This window comes from Macrobrachium rosenbergii, chromosome 39 (assembly GCF_040412425.1).
Source record: "Macrobrachium rosenbergii isolate ZJJX-2024 chromosome 39, ASM4041242v1, whole genome shotgun sequence".
Classification (NCBI taxonomy): Eukaryota; Metazoa; Arthropoda; class Malacostraca; order Decapoda; family Palaemonidae; genus Macrobrachium; species Macrobrachium rosenbergii.
Window position 1 is genome coordinate 7,687,773 of NC_089779.1, and position 22,228 is coordinate 7,710,000.

Below are 22,228 nucleotides of genomic sequence, written 5' to 3' on the forward strand. Positions count from 1 at the left end.
ACTAGACTCATAGGCTTTTAAGTCAAGCATGACTGGAAACTACAAGAGCAGCCGTTTCTTAAAGTTAGACTACCCTGATTTACCCTTTCGGTAACTTTATAAATTATTTATCGACGTTACAGGGGCGTTGTATAATAAGTATCAACAACAAAACTAATACTATTGCCTTATGATAATGGTACTCTGGATAAGCTACTAAAAAAGTAAGAGCTTGCTAATCCTAACGTCTAATTACGGTAGTAAAAAAGTAAGAGCTCGCTCATCCCAACGCCTATGGTAGTAATTACTGTATTTACAGTTTGGTTACAGTATCAGTAGTTGTGTCACTTGTGATTCACTTTAATTACCTACGGTTTTTACCGTTATTAGTTTTGTTTGCAGTGTCAATAGTTGTGACGGTAGTTAACTATGGACACAACTATCGACACCGCAGGCAGGTTAGCCTATCATTAAAAATCTCGACAGGATTTAAGGTTTGCTTTTTATACTCTGCTTGTAACTATATTGCTCAGCACCTGACCACATAAATTTTGAAAATGACTCCCACTTCAGGAGCTGATCTGTCAGAAAACGGTCCATCTCCTCTACAGTTCTGAGCTAGCAAGGTACTACAGTACACTGACCATGATTGAAATGCACCTTGGCCCACTTAACAATGAGTTTGAATTAATCTAGACTGTTGGGCATTACAGTAATGATATCAATGTTCAATATCAGGGTCTCAAGTTTTGTTTCTTGGAAGGTGTGAATTTCCTAAAAAAAAAAAAAAACAACTATGGAAGAGGAGAAAGGCCTGACTCTAGAAGTATGCTCACAAAAAGTACACCTACAAGAAAACACTCATGACACTATATAGCAAATAACACAAGTTTTTGCTACTTTACATTTATTCCATAAAGGATGTGCCACCTGACCCCTATGGCAGCATTTGCATACAAAATCAACCATCTGCCTTAGCCAAGAAAAGTTTTCAACAGTAAACAATAATGCGGCTGCACAAAAACCTTAAGTTTCTTTCAAAACCCCGTGTAGCACACCACATTTTACTGATCCTCAAGCTACAATGCATTCCCTTAGGACACCCATATTGTTCATGTTGCCTTCAACTTATCTTGTCCCAAAATTTCTTATTTCATGAATTTTACCACTTGCTTCACTCATGTGTTTGTCTAATAAAGAAGAAACCTACAAAAAATTAATAAGCGAAAAAAGAAAATATTTTACAAGAGCAGCATGTAAGCCTTCGAAAACCACCATCTCAGCAGGAAATTATTCACAACCTCAAGAAAACTTTCAAAAAGGTAATTTCTGTTCCTCTTTAGGGAAAGCACCTCATGCAAGGTAAAACGACCACTTTGGTAAACAATTAAAAGACAGAACAAAAATTTTCAGTTGAATAATCTCCACAACGTTGAATAAATGCAGAGAAAATCAAAACATTGGAACATGAAAATTAGGCTAGCCAACAGTAATTTAAGGCAAACGGTTATTTGTTCATATACTTAACAAATCCTCAGTCTTAACACTGGAATGGAAGTTTATCATAATCCTAATGTTAAGACCTCAGGTTTGTTAGTTATGAAAAATACAGATTTAATAAATTTGTCATTTTTGGTATGATGCTGGCTTCCTGCAAAATGAACTTGATAAGCCAGTCTTGCACTGAGCTCCTAATACAAGGTATCATGTTGTTGTGCTGGGTCTTTTGGAACATCAGCAACTTCTGTTGCACTATCACACTATGCATTACCAGAAATCCATTTGTACCTTGCAGTTGTTCTTGGGTTTTAGAGACAGCACTGCACTAAAAAAGTTTTGTTATTTCTTACATGGGTAATTTTAATGCATCAGTCCCCAAGAAATTTGTTAAAAACTTTTTGAGGTGAATTTACACTTACCACATCCTGTAAATGTAACTCCCTGATATTTTTTTCTAAATCCTTAAGGTTAGCTACAACTTTAGCCTGTATTTTCTGAGGAACAAACAGCAACAAGAGTCACACAGTCTGCAAACTGTTACTACCGTACCATATATTTCAGACCAACGATCAATGCTATTGTGAAGATTAACACAGAAAAGGTCCCAAAAGAATGCCAGTGCAAATAGATCTATGATCACTAAAGACCCCAAAAATACTACTGTTGCCAACCACAAACTGAGAATAAAAAATTTGACACCTAAGTTTCCAAGTTTTAATACATAAGTTTCATGGCCAAGCCAATCTCGCTGAAACTACAGATATGCTGCTGGTCACCTGTAAAACTCTGAAAGTCACCCACAATTCAAGTTAATCAATGTTACATACAAAAAAAACCTTATGGCTAGCCACGTCCAATGGTACATTAAAAGCAGTTTGGACATGACTAGAATCTTAACAACTATCCTGGTTCTCATGAATGGAATAACTGTCGTTTGATATTGGAAAGCATCATCAGTTCTAGATTGTTTAACATACAAAAGTTTTTAGATTAAAATTACTTATGCAAAGGCTTAAAGAACATTTATCAACCTTAAAAAACACCTAAAAGGATAGAGACTGGCCTATAATTAATACAAACAACTTTTAAACAATCCTTTGAAAAGTGCACACTATTGTCTATTCCCACTATTCTAGAAAATTGGTGTTTATGAAGCAAAAAATAAAACAATTTATAATCTTACACATTTAACAATGACTAACTACAAAATTTTAATTTATAAAATGTCAGTATATACTGGTAATCTTAACCTAGCAAATATTTTTCTACTGTATTTACAGTATAAATAATGCAAATAGATGATCATCTTAGATGGTAAGATAGAAACCAACTCAAGGTATATGGGCTATATGACTCCACTACAGACAATTAGCAGTTTATGCATGGCTTGTATTTACAGTGTTATTCCTTAAGAGTTCATTTCAACCATTAACCTATAATGAGGGACTCAGATTCATTCATTACCTCAAAACATATATAATATTTATTCAACAATATGCTTCAACACCTTACTGGATATTCAACTTTACCCAATTTTCATGAACTGATTTGAGGCACTGTACCAAATTTTCATGAACAAATTTGAGGCACTGATTTCTATCACAAATATAACTGACCAACACAATATTTCCTTTTACAGGGAAAAATTACTTTACAGAAGGTTAGGGTATACCAGAACACACAACAGTTGTAACAGTTTTAACTTTGGGACCCATTAGCTATCTGTGAGATTATCTACATCTCACCTAATATGTGACAAATGGAAACAACTTATTACCCTGGGTTTGCTTTAAATATTACAAAAACTGGTAAGAAGCAAGTCCATGCCAACAGGTGTTCATACACTTCAACACCTGAAGTTTCCTCTCTTTGTGCATCCTGGGATAAAACAGATCAAGATCATTACATCACAACAAGTCCCTCAATTTCTAACATACTTACAAAAGCCAGTAAAACAACACTAAGGGAATATCATATCATGGGCACTTTCCATATACTGTAGTACCAAAGTATCCATGGCATTCCCTAATTTTATTGCACAGTTATCAGCATTAGATTTTTCAGCATCTTACGGCTTCAGAACTGTAAGGGGTAAAGGCTGACTAACTACAATAAATCTGGAAAATATCTTGCATAAGCTACTTCAAACAGTTATGATTAGTACTATAAATTCATAAATATGACAAAAATTACAACAGTATGACTTACCACAACTGAAGTGCACAGGTATGGTTTTTCAACAAAACAGTAAATGCCATAATCCTTGCATTCCAGTCAGGTTTTATCTTCCATCTTCTGCACTTCTTCCCTGAATTCCCACTGGGTTAAAGTCCTTCTCTGCCTCTTCTCCATGATCACCTAGCTCTTTGCATTGGTAGGTCACCTGGCAATTCTAGTCAACTGGCCCTGGCCCTTTCCCTTCTCATAACGTCTGTAAATCTCAGTTTCTTTTCCTACTTTCAATAATTTCACTCACCTAGCACCTCAACATGATAATGTCTTCCAAACACTCTTCCAGCCATGAACTAAAGCATTTTGCCATTACTTCTTTCCAGAATCTCCACTTTCTAAGCAAGTATTCAGGTCTCTCCTGCAAAGAGAAGGATTGGTTGTACACATGCATAAAACTTTTGCTGATTACTAATGGGTTACAGTAACCAGTAGTACCTATATCTCTCCACTTCTATCAGGCTGTTACATTGTTACCTAGCCCTCAATCCCAACTAAATAATCATGCTCTACCTCCTCCAAGGTTAGCTACTCTGCTGCCATTAACTCCCTCAAAGATCAATTATTTCAATAGTTTTACTTTAATGTATTTAGTAAATGAAGAGTTACCAGCATATAAATCATGAAATGTATTTTTGGTTGTAATAACCTCTTCTATATGAATTGCACTCCAAAATACACCCCTCTGGAATTAACTCATCCTCTGGAATAACTTTCATTGGTAAAAAGAAAAATAAGAGAGAGGAAAATGGTTCATCACTAACAGAACTCTCTGGTAGGCAGAAAGGTTTTGTACACAGTTTTCACACCATTTAATCAAATTATGAAAGTAATTTACTAAGGACAATATACCACTGTCCAGTCATGGAATTGTTAAAACCATTGAAGACACATTGTGAACAGCAATACAAAGCCCTACTACACCTTCACAAGTCCTCACACTGCCATCACTACTCATGGACAGAAATGTGTTTTGCCAAATAGTGTACCTACACTAGCACTTGTTTCCATGAGGGGCTTGTCAAGAATGAAAAAAGTGAACCTGCATACTTTATGGAGAAATTTTTTTTTCTCAAAATCTGGAAACAGGCTGGTGTAAACTCCAAGGAACTTAGCATCTTTATAATGATTAAGTGCATCATGTTCAGAAAATGGTCTATGCAGGAAAGAATGCCATATTTGAAGGGCTACAATACTGAAAACTGATTACTCTGGGCTATCTGATCCTTTAAGCTACAAAAACCTGGCAAGCTCTGCCTGTCCCAGAGTCAAAGCACTGATCAGCATTACATTTTACTCTGATCATCTTTGAGATTATCATTCGTATTATAGGTCATTCTGGTATTACTCTGAAGCAGAACATTTGTAATTTACTGTAGTATGTTCAAAACTGAAACTAAAACAATGGGTTAAAATAATCAAATTTGAAACCGCCTAAATTGATTATTAAGTATGTCATTTCAGACACAAACAGTTGGATTTTCAATGGCACATAACAGTGACACCTGTGATCTATAATGATTTTAAATGTGAAATACAGTTTCTGATAACATTTCGAGTAATTCTGCAAATCTGATATTCGTTTCCATTGGAGACGTTAGGTTATCGAAATTACACTGCTCCCTCATGTCTAAGAACAAAGGTAAATCACAGTGGAAAACTAAATAAGTGTCTTTGGCAATAACCATATTATGATGAGAGGGGTGGCAGGGACATCATCTTTCCATTAGAGATATCAATGAAAATGACAAAAGGATGCAAACGGCTTTCAATTTAAAGCACCTTAGTCAAAATGGACGAGTGGGCTACTCAGGCTAAGCAAAATACCCTGCCCTGCCCCCAAGACAGGTGAGGAGTGACAACCTGGGATAAGTTTGGTTGGTATGCACCCTGTACTTCACTAGCTTTTGCTTTTACCCTCAAGAACCTAAACCAAAATTCCACTTCTCACAGTAGCCCACCATATCATTACACCAATCAAATGTCTAAAAGTTTTTGGAATCATTCAAATCATGTAAGATGCCACGTGACATAATAAAGACCACTTAAAGACTACTTATGCTGTGACTTTTGTCATTAACTAGGACAAATTTTTTTTGCAAGCTAGGCCTAGGAGTCCCATTTTTTTTACCATATAGCCTATTCACAGATCTTAAGCTACCTGACAGATTTTTTCATGGGCTAAGGGGAAAATCTGCGATGAGCAAACAAATTACGAAATTTAGCCCATAAAGCCAAGAACTGGGGCAATTGCAAACCACTCATCACTTAAGACAGTGAAAGGGAGTTGGAGTGGTTTGATGGCAATAAAAGATACCCCATAAAATATGAGAAAACCCGAAAGCTCCACAAAGGACACCAAAATAATAGGATAGGAAGTGGGAGGCAGTCGCAGGCTTATGGCTAAAATGAGAAAGCAACTAGCCTAGGACACAAACATTATTTAGTGGCCTAGTATACAACTCAAGGGGCACAGCATCGTACGATGACACCAGTTAAAGCACAACTACCTCAATAAATACTTTTGGGCGAGACTAGCCTTGTTACTAAGGGGTTAAACCTTCGGGCCTTGGTTACGGGCCCTTAAATCAAATAATGGTGCAAACAGATTGATCAATATCTTATCTATAACAAAGCAAACTCTAATACATTACCTCTTGTCTATCCAGTGGGTTAACTTGGATGGTTAACTTGAAACCGGCCATTTCTTTTTCTGCAAAATGTCACTATGAACACGGTATTTTTTTTTGCCTACGAATGATCTTACAGCTAATGCAATTCAATGAAACTTTACTCTGGCTACAAAGTGACTCAACTACGGAACGACAGCAAGGATATAATAGCACAGTCTTCAGGTTCTCCCCGGCAAGTAACTCCACCATTATGACAGAAGAACGATGTTTAGTAGTCAGGCTAACCAACATTCACAAAACAGACAAACTAAGAAATACGATTAAAATTACATTTTAAACTTGATTTTACGACCGAAATGAAATATTTTTTTATACTTGTGTAAATTGTATTCGTATGAAGCTTTCCGTTACATCAGATGTTGTGAATTCCAGATATTATACACTTTCATTATGTTGGCAAAATTGTATCCGAGGTTATTCTTCCCATTTTCTCTTACGTCAGTATTACAGAACTCAAGTAGCAAAAGTCTAAGTCTATATTTTTAATTTATCAAAAATGCCCAGAATTTTTCATATTAATAGTTTTCTGAAGTAAATAAAAGTTAATTTGAATTCAATAAAATTATATTTACATTTTATTTGTGTTTTTTCATATATAATAACAATAGCCTTTACGATAACCTTTCAAGTGGTGACGTCATTATTGTTGTATTAATGAAGTCATGCTACCCAAAGACGTCAAGTAAGGTATCCAGAGCTCTTTAAATTCAGAGTTCACTACATAGTAATCTTTCTAATCACGAATTAAACCTCAAACGCTTACTTACTGTTAGAATTTACTTATTCGTAAGATTATTGTTTTACAATGAAGTATAATGCATTACTTCTTCTATAATGGGCCGTGTTTCCCATGACTTTGGCGAAAATGACTTTCGATGTTGCAGCTATTTTCTCATTCCATGTCACTTCGATTATTTCATATAATTCTTCGCCGTCTGCCCTTTTCTCTTCCTCTTGGATTTTTTTCTGCCACAGACTCTGCAACCTTTCTTAACGCCAGTCCCAAAATTTGAAGTTGTCTTCAACTTACTGCTTTCAAAATTTCTGTTACCTTACAAAAAATGAATTAATTAAAAGCCTCTTTGTTTCATGATTTAACCGCAAACCTATGAAAGACAATCAGGGCATTTTTAACTCAAGATATCGGTTAACATTGTGGATATTAATTTTTCTTAAAGACTGATTAATTGCACCACAATATATATTTTATGTAACTATTTCGGCAATCCAACTATACATTCCAAATGCTTCACAGATTAGTTGTGTACCTACAATCAGGAATGATGCCCGAACGTTAAGTTTTATTCATAAATGAGTGTCATAAGCAATTAAAAGGTAATTCTTGATAATACATGTCAATGGAAACTGACTGTAAGAAAATTTTTAATGTAAATACGGTCTCTGCTTAATCTTGCAGACAGTTTAAGTAGACGCAGCCAACCTAACATTATGAAGACTAAGGACATTTTGGGAAATCATAATATTTATGATAATCCTGAATGCGTCTGAAATTAAACAAGCTTGCGTAAAAAAATTATTACTTTTATAAATGCGTTTTTCAATACTAAACGTCCCCAACGGCAAAATTATTAAGTATTGCCAGAGTTTCCTTAGAAAAATTCCTATGGATTCCGTTATTATTTACAAAGTAATCGGTATTTTACCTCACATATATTATGGAAGACACAAACTCTTAATATAAGATATGTAATTTCTAATAATTATTATTATTTGGAGTTTCAGAATTTAAAAAAGACAATAGTCTTCAACCCCCGACCTTACCATGACGTCATATACCTATTGGTGACGTAATCCTTCCAGGGTTAGTAAATTTCTGTGAAATTCGACGTAATTACAAACAATACCTGAACTTACCAGTGTATTTACTATAGGTCATTTCTATATGTTAGAGTGAATAAATCTACTAAGTAAGGATGATTTTGTGAAAACGCAGAAAATATGAGTGTAAGTACTTCAGGGGTTGCATATACGTCACAATAGACAACTGAAATGAGCGAAAATAACACAACGAATACACTTGACTGTATACACTTGACTGTATTAATATGCTACATTTTTAACATTTGATCAACGTTGTTTCCTTTAAAAGAACTGGTATAATTTTACGTAAATTCTAGATTATTGTATCTCGCTGTCACATAATCATTGTAATCCATTTGTTTCTCTACCTATTTTGCCATCATGAACACTTACGTGACTTGTTGACACACGTACGTCATTAGTCTGCGCTGCCTTTATCATGCATAATGACAAACATAAACTAACTAACTATATATATATATATATATATATATATATATATATATATATATATATATATATATATATATATATATATATATATATATATATATATATATATATATATATGTGTGTGTGTGTGTGTGTGTGTGTGTGTGTGTGTGTGTGTGTGTGTGTGAGAGAGAGAGAGAGAGAGAGAGAGCTAGTCTCTTCCGCTAAGAAAAAGTTGCTCTTGAGGGTGTTAGCCTTCCGGTACTTTGCAAGTCCTAGGCGAGGACGCTGCCAATCGCACACGCGAACAAACGTTCGGGTAAATCCATAACGTCCCGCCAATTTAGAATGGGAGACAAAAATAGATAATAATGTTGATAATACAACATTATTATCTATTTCTTCATCTTCTAAGACATGCTAAAGCTGACTAATCCAAAAACGGTCTTCACTCCTCTCTCTCTCTCTCTCTCTCTCTCTCTCTCTCTCTCTCTCTCTCTCTCTCTGTACATATACTGTGCATATCTAAGGAACATACACGTATGCAGAAGGATATATACATAGGCAAGATATGTACTGTATAAAAATGTAAGTATACAGTGTATACTCCACCTCCCAGAGATTAAGATAATCCCGATGTCTAACTGGCTTTACAAAGATAAATTCAGACCACTGAAACTTGACCCAATAAGGCTACAAGTGAAGAGTCAAGAAAACCCTCTTTTAAACATGAATATTTACTGCATGTATTTATGCTTCCGATGACAAGCGAACAGGAAAGCAATGATTTAAAACTAACTCATCAATGGAGTCTTGTGAAAAATGACGCTGGTGCGCTTCTCTTTTCATATATTATAACTGAATCATAACTTCGACCAACATTTTTCTAATTCTAAAGTAACAAGCTAGTGGGAAAAAGTCTTCAGAGCCTGATGATGGCCACTGTAGACGAATGTCGATTCTGGGAAGTCTGAAGGACAGCAAAAACTCAGCAAATTTCGACCCGCTCAGATAATCATAGTCCGTACTTGCTTGCATTAGATGGGACAGATACTATAACCTTTGCTTGCGCACGCACTAGCGCGTGCGTAAACACCTGCAAGTTTATTTGTTCGTTTCAATGTCACATTAGCCTCGCATCATTACAGGTCTTAAGTTAGAAAGGTAAATGTCAATAATTCAAAGAAATTATTCAGCTGCTACTCTTGCGAGTTTTGGAATTACCCGGTGAAAGACAAGTGTGAATCATGATTCATTTTGTATTTGGTATAAGAACAAATCTGATCTAATTTTCATGAAATATTCATGTAAATTTGGTGAATAATTCACTTAATCTGAAAGTTGTACGCAAGTTTCTTATCGGTAATGTTATTGAATTTCTGTTGGACTATGAAATCTATGTGATAATGGACCTTGCAAGTAGATTTAGACCATCCATGGGATAACAACTGAAATCATCTCTAAAAATATTGAAGATAAAAAGTAAAATCTCTGATAATTCTAGTCGATAACTGCAACACGGACTACTTCCTGAAGATCTACGGTATATAATTATGGACTAGTGTATTGATAAAGGTCAATTACTGTAAGAATTTCAGGTTGATAACAGACATGCTTAATAATTCCTGATAATTTCAATTAGATTTCGGATCTCACGTGCCTTTAAAGACCAACTAATGTCCAAATTTGGGTGAAAATTTTCACAACCTAAAAGTCTATAACTCTTAAATCAAGTTTAGTGAATTTAATTGAGGTTTAGTGAACTGTTTAATAGAAAGTAAAGATAGTCTTACATTTTTTATTGCATGGTTTCTCTCATAAGTTGGCAGCATTCAAGGACAAAGTGTGAAGGTGCTTGAGAATTCTTAATGAGACAAAAAGGTGAAGCGTGCATTTAGCCATGGATATTCGGACAGGAAAAACCACAAAAGAACGTAGGGTAGGAAATTCCTCTTCGTTTCTCTCTCTCACTTAAGCCTCGTTATTACAAAAGTCATTTAAATACCCTTTCAGTATAATGCTCTTTCAGTTTTGCGTATCTGAATACCTTTATTTGGCCAAAAATGAACTGAAATCTTAAAAGTAATACTTTTAAGGTAGTAACTTACCTACTCCTCATTAACCTCCAAGAATTCGCTTGATCAAACAAGTACATTTCATGGATGCAGTGATTTAGAGGAAATTTATATTCTTTAAGTTGTTATTTGGAGGAAATTTATATTCTTTCAGTTGTTATCATATCGTTACTTATGGTGATGAGAACTTATTATACCTGACGCTTTAACATCCACCATAACTAACAAACATGCCAAATATATCCGAAAGCAACAAACTTGGAAGCAAATCTTTAAAGCACTTTCTAATCAAGAATGAAAGGCATGCAACGTTGGTAAATGTTTATTCATCATGTTAGGCGTGTTTTCAGACTTAAAAAAAAATCCTCTTCCTCTTCCTCTCTCTCTCTCTCTCTCTCTCTCTCTCTCTCTCTCTCTCTCTCTCTCTCTCTCTCTCTCTCCCTTTGTTGTGTGATCGAGTCTAGTTTTTTTTCCCACCTGTGACTGCGTTTGGCGAACAACTGATGACTTGATGGACGAGTTCTTGACCTTAGTTCTTTGACCTTTGGAGTTGGACATCTTACCAAAGGTATTCTGAATACATCTTGGTAGAATGAATAAATATGATGTTGAATAAACAAAGACGTCAGCAAATACAGCTTAATGAATAGCAGTATGAAAAGAATAAAGAGATAAAGTAATCGAAAATAAATCGATAACTCTAACGTAGATGTAATGGGGGCATTCACGACCTGCCTAATAAAGCAAGACTGTAATTTAAAATGTGCTCTGACTAACACTGCAACAAGGCACGAAATTGAAATACTGTACATAACGAAGTTCCTTGAACCATATACGCGTAGGAACGTGGATGAATAAAGCCAAATGGGGCCAAGATGTAACAAGGATATTGGAAGAGGAGCACAGATGCTCCATCAAAAACAGCTAAGTCGCCGGAGATTAAATTATCCATGAAAACTATAAACACCAGCGGACTACGCATGTGCCACAAATGAGGACCAGCTCGAGGGACTCTAAAATCAAACATGAAAGGATAAAGGAATGCTTGGGTTTTTAATAGACTGAGGCACACGTTAACAGAAAGCAGAACTTGACCAAATGAAGCGGCGATAGAATGCAAATGGACTTGGAAATCAAACGGACGCAGACGAGGGTAAGTTTGAGAGTGACGTCATGCAACCCTGGCGTCATTATACCTAAGTTGGTGTCAGAGCTGACAGCATCGTACTTCGTCTGAAAATCCTCTCCAGGTGCAAATACGTCACCAGCTCATTTGTTTTGCGCGGGAAAACCCAAAGCTTTTAGAACCTTCTCTTATTTTACTTTTGATGTGCTTGAAATAAATGTCTGCGGGCAAATATTATTTAACCTTAGCTCTGCCGTCAAGAATAGCTTGGATAAAAGAGAGGATCCTCGAGAGCGTTACTAAAAACTGCAACAAACCAAAGCGATTTGGTGCAAGTGGCAATGGCTTGTAATGAGTTCAGACAGAGAAAATCAAAGCTTCAAGATGACTTCACTAGAAAGGGGTTCGTTGTTGTATTTAGATAGATGAAGGCAGTAAGTACTTAAGCCAGCTTGGACCCTTGTCAAATGGCACTCCAAAAGTGAGGTACGGCATTAAAGGGCTTAAGAAGACTGGTGTTGACCTAATAACAAGTGTTTGGGGGATGAAGTTACTCCACGCCCTCGCCCACCCTAACTGCGACCAACTACAATCAACTAACCATCAGGCAGAGAGAGAGAGAGAGAGAGAGAGAGAGAGAGAGAGAGAGAGTAGTAGTACCCGAAGACCTGAAGAAGATCAATTCGGTGGGCATCTCACGTTTTTAATTCTGATATGACGGTAGCTGATCTGCACTTTAATAAATTATACTAGTCACTCACTTATGTTTCTCTCTCTCTCTCTCTCTCTCTCTCTCTCTCCAACCCCAACATCAAAGCTGCGACCTAATGCAGCCGACTAATAAACACGAACATAATTAACAGCCGAGATCAAAAGAGGAACGCCAGATAAATTAATTTTCCGTTTCCTTTAGCACGTGTCTACTTGGCTGCGAGCCCTGCGCGTTATCATTAGCACTAGGAGACAACAGAGAGAGAGAGAGAGAGAGAGAGAGAGAGAGAGAGAGAGAGAGAGAGAGAGAGAGAGAGAGAGAGAGAGAGAGAGGCGCGGTTGTGAAGCGATCATAGCTACCAGGAATACCAGTTTTGGCCTAATAGTTTTCGTCTGGAACTTCCCAGATGCCTGGTCGCCCCACTACCCGTTCCGTTCTCCAAGTCATGTTCACAGAGTTATATCTTCCAAGCACACGGCCCATCGGCACTTGCATATTTCTTCCTCTTCTATTCCATTTGTGGGCAAATCCTTCTTTTTATTCTTTTGCCTTCTTTCAATAATGATAATAATAAAGTTATTACTTCGACTTACCGGCTACCTATAGAGGGATGAATAACTCGCTGACTCATCGGTTTGTTGGGATAACTATTTTGACAGGCGGGAAGTTGTCGTTAGATAATGGTATCCTTTACGATGCATCGGCTGCTTCTTTCTCCACTACTGCTATTTATCCTGCCACTAACAGCGACGCTACTACTGATAAACTGAAATGACTTTTTTTCAGTTTTTTCATGGAGTGGAAAGTTTGAGGTCTGTTATTAACCTTCTGGAACGAAAAAGCATTCAAAATGGTCAACACAACCAAAATGAACAAAAATGAAAGCAGAAGTTCTACATCACAGGGATTGTGAAAAAAAGGAGAATAAAAATGACTGACCGCTTGATTAGATTTCGCAGAATTATATAATCGAGGAAAGTAAAGTGAAGTCTAATTGCAAAATCACTTTTAAACAAAAAATAAAAGGATGATGTAAATATTCCGTTTCAGAAATGAAATAAAAACTTGACAGTTGCACACACATATATGTGAGTGTATATATATAATATATATTATATATGTATATATATATACATATATGTATGTATGTATATATATGTATACATATAAATAAGAGAGAGAGAGAGAGAGAGAGAGAGAGAGAGAGAGAGAGAGAGAGAGAGAGAGAAGACAAAATCTCTGTCCAAAGGCTACTGAAGAGGCGCAAGGACTCCAGTCAAGGGCTGTGATAAGCACCGTACCTGTTTTGCCGAGTCATGGCAGCCATTGTTTCATTATGCAACGGGAAGGCCGGATTTACAGGGTCGGACAGTCACAGAGATAGACAGACAGATAGACTCAGCGTTGAGCCGACAAAAACGTGAAAGTAGTTTTGTCTGGTACGTACCTGTGGCTAAACAACCCCACAAACATAATGTATGTATGTATGGTTTATGTTTGTGTGTGAGTCTGTGTGTGCGTGCGTGTATTCTATGTTGGTTTTTCGACGGTGACAGAGGTGATTTAAGAAAAATAAAAAAATGTAAAAAAATTTAAACACGCTTCAACTAAAATGCACTAAAAAGTGAAAAATGAATTTTTTGAGACACCAGGATTTTCTTACAATTAATAATGTCTACAAAAATAAAAGCGTGTGCGCCAGACATGGAAGGAAATGCTACAAGAAAAGAAATATATATTCGTTTATTTCTTGTAGCATTTTAATATTTTTTTATCTTATACTTTTTAGTTTTGACGGAAATTATCACCGATTTATGATTGTGGCTAACGTAATTCATATCCTGTCGAGGCAAAGAATGTGTGAATATCCGTGGAGTTATTAAATTATTAAAAATCCGAGGAATTTCATACAAATCCTGAGATACTGGGAGAGGTCACTGCAGGGTCACTAGAGGTCACTGCTGACCTACTGATCACGTAAGGTTGTATTGTCACCGGGATTGAGCAACCATGCAAAATTTCAAGTCCATCGGACGAACGGAAAAGGTCGAAAATTGAGTTACAAGTTTTGACCCAAACAGACAGACAGATGCAAAAGTCAAGTTAAATAAAAGCATGTAAAAAGTAGGAAATACAATGGCTAAAATTCATCCTTTACGAGCAGAAATCCAATCGACAATTTACGCTATAACAGTTCCGCTTCGTAATGGACCATCCGTTAGTCTGGGAATTCCAGTAGGTATATAACCGGTCTGTAATTTGAGACAGGGGGGGTTATAGGCTTATTACATACAGTTGATAATTATCTGCTTTACTTGTGTCTGTCTTTCTATGAAACATCAATGGAGTGAAAGACGCCGGCTGTTCAGATTAAAAAGTATTAAAATATAAAACGGCAGAAATGAGCTACTGAGAGATCATCTAAATTGTGAAATTCTGTCTGTCTCTCAGTCCATTGCTAAAGGAATACTGCATGAAATGCTGGACGATGCACCGCCTACAACGAAATCTTAACATGACATGGAAAAATTGCTCAACAACTTGACACACTCAAGATTAAGAGTGCATTAACGAAAAACGAAAAACGAAAGCAAACAATGATATCTTTTTTTCGTGACCCGTAACCTTTCTTCTTTTAAGGGGAGGGTCTGTGTCTTCTTTCGTGATTATGTCTTGGCCCTCTTCCTGTTTTCTCGGCCCTGGGCTAGAGAAGGGTATTAGGCTGCTTATCTCATTCGCCTTTGCTTTTAAAAGTCAGCGACATTCTCAAGAGTATCTTCAATCTTCAATCAAATTATTATAATAAAGAATCCGAAATAACATTTTCAGCCTTAAGCAATCTAGACTGACAAATTACTGTTCATTTTAACAAACTTTAGAACTTTTCGAGAAAACTTGTGTCATGTAATAAGTACCCTAACATATGACAAAGTATATTTTCAAATGCACATTAAAAAGATAAAAAAATAAGCAACGTATCTTAAGGTCAGCAACATCAGGAAGGACGATCTATGGAAGACTTTGTCTCCTTAATATAAGGAAAGAAGGAAGTGAAGATTAGGAATTGTGCTCTATCACTACTGACTCATGACATTCCCCATAATTTCAACCCTAGCCTGATAGAAATGGGCTTATTATTTATCAGCATCTGTGCCTCAGAGATCAGTCGGTTCATGGTCTACAGTAGACCACAGTCTGGTCAGCGGTTCCTTGCGCTGAGTTTTGTCAGTCGAAAGTATTTTTCGTGCCATGGTTTAGTGGCACATTAATTGAAAGAGAAAGAAGGCGTGTCTGACGTCTTCCCTTGCTTTTTGATAAATGGGAGCCGACACTTGCCCTGGGTACTTAGTTTAATTCCTTAAAAGACAGTTGCTTGCAGGTGAAGCTTTTGAAATATCTATCAGCTGCTGTAATATTTCTTGGGAGATGATCTATAACAAAAGGCTATAATTAGCGTATTCTTAAAAATCTCGGAGAGAAAGTGTGCCTTCATGGAAGAGCTGCCAGAAATTAGTGAGTTGCATACACCCTTAGAATGAAAAGGCATTTAAGGTCATCCTTAGACTTGATCAAATAAGAGAGACGCCGATAACTGTTTGAAAGTTTCTGATGTATTTCATAAGAAAGTGATGTTTTAGAAGTTATCACATCTTCCCCTTTCACCGACGTCGTAACAGACTCGAGTTAGAAGACCAGTGGTTCTTTCACTATCTTAAAATGAAGAATGGAGTTTTATCACCATCCTTTTAAAACATTCTTTGGATTCAAAGCTGAAACTGTCGTGCCCTCCGCATAACTTATTTAAAATCTTATCTAAACTCAAGAACAGAATTACTGTTTAATTCAGAAAGTGATATTGACCAGTTTTTCAGTCCTCATTGGGCAGATGGGTTCCGCTCTCAGCTAGCACTCTGCTGGCCCCGCGTTCGAATCTCCGACAGGCCAATGAAGAATAAGAGGAATTTATTTCTGGTGATAGAAATTCATTTCTCGCTATAATGTGGTTTGGATTCCACAATAAGCTGTAGGTCCCGTTGCTAGGTAACCAGTTGGTTCTTAGCCACGTAAAATAAGTCTAATCCTTCGGGCCAGCCCTAGGAGAGCTGTTAATCAGCTCAGAACTAAGGTATACTTAAGTTGCACAGTTTTTCAACTCAAGAATGAGCCTGTACAGGTATCTTGACGAAATGTTTGTGAGATATTTTTTAAAAACCCAAGACCGGAACTGTGCAGATCACATTTGTTAATGGGATATTTTTCTTAACTCAAGATAAAATGTCTCATAAAATACTGATCGCCTTGGAGGACGAAAAAGCCCAGAGACCTGAATCGGAAAGCCCAAAAGGGTGGTTTAATCCAAGGTTGGCCTACGCTGTCAAATTGAAAAACCAGAGTACCCCGAAAAATGCTGATTCATTCCAGTTACGCAACGAGTTGAAGTCGAAGTTGTTATCAAACAACTGCATTTCTCTCTCTCTCTCTCTCTCTCTCTCTCTCTCTCTCTCTCTCTCTCTCTCTCTTGTCTTCACACCAAGCTGTTACTAAATTCAAATCCAAGTACTCTCTCTCTCTCTCTCTCTCAGTTACTGCATGAAAAATAGGCAAGATCCTTAGCCCACTATAATGGACTCTAGGGAGATTCCTTCTGGGTACGATTACCGATTAAGATCAATTATACAGTCCATCAACATTTAAATACGGGGGGAGAGAGAGGGGAGGTTGCTGAACCTTGGGAAATGACAATGTTTCGTAACGATGATGTTTCATTCAAATTTTTAAATGAGGAGTTGCAGACCGGTTTGGAGATAATAACTATAATCTCAAGTTAACAAATTTCTTTAAAAAAAAATCTTTCTCAGTCAGGTATTATTAAAACAAGAAGGAACTCTACTAACCCTTCCTGGAACAGTGAAATAAATCGGTATTATCAACGATGTTCCTCTCATACGAAACCGCGTTGTAAAAACTAAGAAATTAAAGACTACAGAACTCCGGTGACTACCCAATTTGTCTTGTTTTCATTTTTCTGTTTTCGAACTTATGATTTAACTAATCTGAACTCTTCACATCCAACACTTTCATAGGACCCTTCGTGTTCTGGGTTCACGCTGGACTGCAGTGACATTCAAGAACCTTTACAGAAACTTGACAATTCTGACGACCCCCCATGAAACTCCATTGTTTTCTGGATAGGCACGTGTGAACCCAACGTCTTCTGGGATTCCCATGAGGCCTTATCATGACAAGTCGTATTATAACTGAATAATGGGCGTCCTGGAACAAAACGGCGGTGTTGTGCGAGGCCCAGAGAGAGAGAGAGAGAGAGAGAGAGAGAGAGAGAGAGAGAGAGAGAGAGAGACCCAACACAGTAATGTCACGATTTGGTGGTATGCTCTTTTGATAAAAGCTAGACGAACAAATTTTGGACGAGAAAATCTCAGACATTACCCCGATTATGTTCACAGACTAAAACCAGACTCGCTCTCTCTCTCTCTCTCTCTCTCTCTCTCTCTCTCTCTCTCTTCTTTATAAATAACATAAATCCTAATCAACAATGACAAATAACAGATCACGGGGGTGCTTTCAATAAGCAAACAATCGAGTGAAAACATGAAACTAAAAGAAATAACGAGACTGAACGATATCACCTCCAAACCATCGTATGAAAGAGGAAGCGAGGAAAGGGAATTTCCAAATACATTTTTCAAATAAACGAATGTGGAATAAGAAAGGATAGAAAAAAAAGCCAACGATAAGACATTTTGAAATGCATGTGGATTTAGGCAGTTCTTGGTCTCATTTTTCATCGTTTACTTAATACAAAATAGATTTTACTCGTCACCAGTTGCAGGACCCTCAATGCGATGACACTGTTCCTTCCCTTCCTACTTCCCTGTAGATTTGGCAACACTTTTCTCGACCAAAAGTAAATTTTATTCTGATTGTAATGCTGATAAAATGAATAACTTGAATTTTGTTGAATACTGTTTACAGTAAAAAGTTCGTGAGAATATTATTAAAGAATTTCAGTTACAATAATTCAAAATTTTAAATTTGTTCGCTTCGATTCGGCAAATAAAAATCTAAATAAAATCAACTGAATCGCAGTATATTCTTTGTCCAATTTGTTATTTACAAAGAGTAACGTAGCACTTAAATTTAGATCTAACTTTCATAACAATATCAATCAACACAAATTTCTAGCTGCTTAACCTAGCAAATCAAATTTTGTTTAGTTGAGAAGGAAACAGTGATTTCCAGTCGTAACGTATGATTGGTTTGTAAGGGGGTAGTGATGTCAGTGCACCTCACGTGGGCATTATAAATGGCACCTAGCTGCACCCACTTTTTACCCTTTTACTTTACACCTCCTTCCCATTTCCCTTCTTCCGTCTTACTGTCCATCCACTCCAACTCCCTCTTCTCACTGTCTAAAGAATGGCTAAAAGTGCCCATTACTTTTCTTTACAGCCAAATTTTCATAAATCAAATAGAAAAATCATAAGCTATGATTTCCAACGCAGAGTCGCTTTTAACTATATACTTATTTTTTTGCACCTGTGTATTTTAAGAAATGAATTCTGAGTCTCTGGCAACCCCGTCTGAAAGCCATAATAAAAAGGTAAGGGCAGGGTCGTCAAACGAGAGATTAGCCTTTATTTCGGTTCTGTCGAAAAGGTAAACAAAAGAACCACCCTTGATATGACACTAATTTTCCAAATATGGGTACATCAGGATAATGGAATATTTTGTTCACTGATACGAAGAAACGAATTTGGGATTTCGGATTAATTCGCTCCAGTTTTTAGAAACAAAGTAGGAATTCAAATGATGTGATCTTCCCAAGACAAATTTGAAAAGAAAATACAAGAATGACTGCAAACATCAGATCTCTCTCTCTCTCTCTCTCTCTCTCTCTCTCTCTCTCTCTCTCTCTCTCTCGCTCATCCAAAAGATCGCTGATGTGCTTATCTTAAATAAAAAAAAATGATGAATAGCTTTTTAGATGGAATTGAAAATACTGGAGAAGGCTTTCAGCTATTAAATCCTTCAACATACAGTTGGTTTATTAACAAACTTTCAAAATCCCCTACGCTGGTGGAATATAAATAAGGATTAAAGTTTCTGTGCTGCGTGTACTTGGCAGTACTTGCGCAGCGAATTGTCGAGTACTGGCCCTGAATCTAAATGCACAACTTATATTTCAAATATATATAGCGAGAACGCGCAACTGGAAGAAGAAAGGTCAGGAAAATCCCAAACAACGCCATGTAAATTTCTCCATCCAACATGGAATGCGGCCCGGGCTACTTTTTCTTGTAGCCTGGTTTTTTCTTTTCTTTTCTTTTTTTTGTGAGTGCCCTCTACCCATATTAATAGCTAATTAGTGCTTATATTAAAATTTATGGGTGCTCTTTAATACTGTTGGCGCGTGGATGGTTTTACCAGCCGTTTAAAACAATTATATAATTTTGCTTCGAAATTCAAGAGCAAGCGAAGTCCTATATTTGTCACGTAATCCTTATGTTTGCCTTTAATTCTCCAATCCATTCCGCCTCCTCCTCCCTCTCTATGATTTTGGAATGAGTTTTGAATAGATTTCACTGTATTCACACACAGCATTGCCATGAATACAGTTATTGAAGTACAGAGCAAATTCTCGACAGGCTCAATTTTCAGAGCGCTCGAATACAGCGCCGCTTCCAACCAAGTTAAATACAGTTACCTGTTTTTACCTGTCTTATCTCATTCTTTGACGTGGTGATTTTTTGTCAGAAGGTAATAACTACTCAATACAAGCCACTGAATCTCCGGGAGCGTAATAGAACGAAGGGGTGGACACATAATTTGGCTTGTGCCGAACTAACTTGACCCAATCTCACATCACCTAGCCCGAGGATTCAGCTGAGCAGATTGCCAACGAGTCAGAAAATTAATAATCATGCGATTCGGGGTTATCGGATTCATCATCACCAAAAATTAGATTGGCCCGTACTCTTTAAAGCATTAGGAGTGCATATTAGCCTACGCACTTCGAAAATAATAATCACGCTCAATTACTAAAGAAGAAAAAAATCAGAAAAACCCCACTAAGATATGCCATTCTTGCCCGAACAAGATTGTCTCTACACAGGAAGCCCGATGGTTGATTTTCCTACTTTAAAAGTGAGGCTTTTAAAATATTGAAACTGCAATGCTTGCTTACTTAATAGTGACCAGAGGAAGGTCAAGTGATATTTTTTTTTTTCGGCGGGGTCCCTTTCACAAAGTGCCACCTTTAACGAGAGAGAATAGTAACTTTGGCACTTAACTAAGAGGTCTGACGTCACCAAGATGACAATGAATAAAACCGAGTTGCTTTTCGGTGTTTTGGCAAATAACTGCTCAAGCTTTCAATAAGAGTAAAGGTTCGTTTTAACTTTCATGACAACTTTATTTTTTGTGTGGCCTCTCTTCTCATAAATCAAAGTAACTTCCACAATTTCTGCAATTTCGTTTAATCTGTAAAATCATCTTTGACAATGTATTTTCAATGATTGCAGATTTCAGTTTCACCGATACTTTAAAACGAAATATTTGTGCAGATGCTATTCAATATTTTTTTGGCTTATTTGTTATCTGCCATTTACTATATTAACTATTATTGTTGTTTTCCTCATTCTACGTAGGAATGAACAATTTTGCGTGAATATGACTACTTGTATAATAATAATAATAATAATAATAATAATAATAATAATAATAATAATAATAATAATAATAATAATAATAATAATAATAATAATGGTAAAAGCAAACTAATTCAACGCACGCGTGGCCTGGCGGTCATGATACTCGACCCACCAACGTGAGGATCAGGGTTCGATTTTCCTATTGTGCCTCTGTTGGCTGAACCAGTGACCACAACAAGGGTGAGAGGGATGAAACTAAAAGGGAACACTTTCTGGAGCCATCCATTATAAAGATAAAAAGGTATATCTTTACACATTCGAATTTCTCGGCTGCATTTCTCAGTTTTCTTGCCTTATCTTTAGACGCACTCTACTCCAAAACCGGAACGTCAAAAAATTCTTACTTTTACACACATAATGAATCAGTAATACTCTTATCTGTCACTTAGTAGAAGAAAAAAACAAAAGACACAGTAAAGAACAGTGAGAACGAGTACTAAAGATAATTCTAGCGAGCGACAAAAAAAAAAAAAACCTATGCATCCAGTTGTCAAGGGATTTCTGATAAGGCTATCAGAGCGAAGTTCCCCTGAATTCTCAGATTCTTGCAGAGCAAGAAACACTCCACTTCAACCTTTTATCGAAGCCGTTCGGTTACCGAGCAACTGATTAAACGAAGAGAGAGAGATAGGTGAGGAGAAAACGGTGATGTTCAGCGTATATGTCCGTCGCATCTGTAACCATAAAGGCATTGATTCCTTTACTTCCAGTTAACGCACGTTCTCACCCACCTTGGTGAAGTAGGCCTAGCTGTTTTGTTTGTTTGTCTGTAGAAAAGTACCTTGAATTTCGGAGAGTTTCCGTTGGGTTTAATTAGCCAAGATTTTGACAAATACGCACTGCCCAACCCAAGTTGATGGCACATGCAAGTACTTTTAGAGATGGGAATTCTGAAAAAGCTTTACGAAAATCCAAGATTGTGGTCCGGT

At 36.8% G+C, this 22,228-nt stretch overlaps 1 protein-coding gene across 4 annotated transcripts in view; it reads right to left on the bottom strand.

Annotated features, from left to right (window-relative positions):
- Positions 1-22,228, bottom strand: part of LOC136825700 (uncharacterized) — an 87,014-nt gene that overhangs the window by 2,296 nt on the left and 62,490 nt on the right. The window contains exons 1-2 of one of the 4 annotated variants that reach the window (XR_010849409.1): positions 6,363-6,795; positions 3,688-4,069 (exon numbers count right to left, since the gene is read on the bottom strand). Coding sequence is in view for 2 of the 4 variants with exons in the window: in XM_067082445.1 (XP_066938546.1) it covers positions 4,021-4,069 (49 nt within the window). In the remaining 2 variants the exon portion in view is untranslated. Of the gene's footprint in view, positions 1-3,687; positions 4,070-6,362; positions 6,796-22,228 lie in introns of those variants that run through there. The other 3 variants (XR_010849410.1, XM_067082445.1, XM_067082443.1) reach the window with 3 other exon arrangements.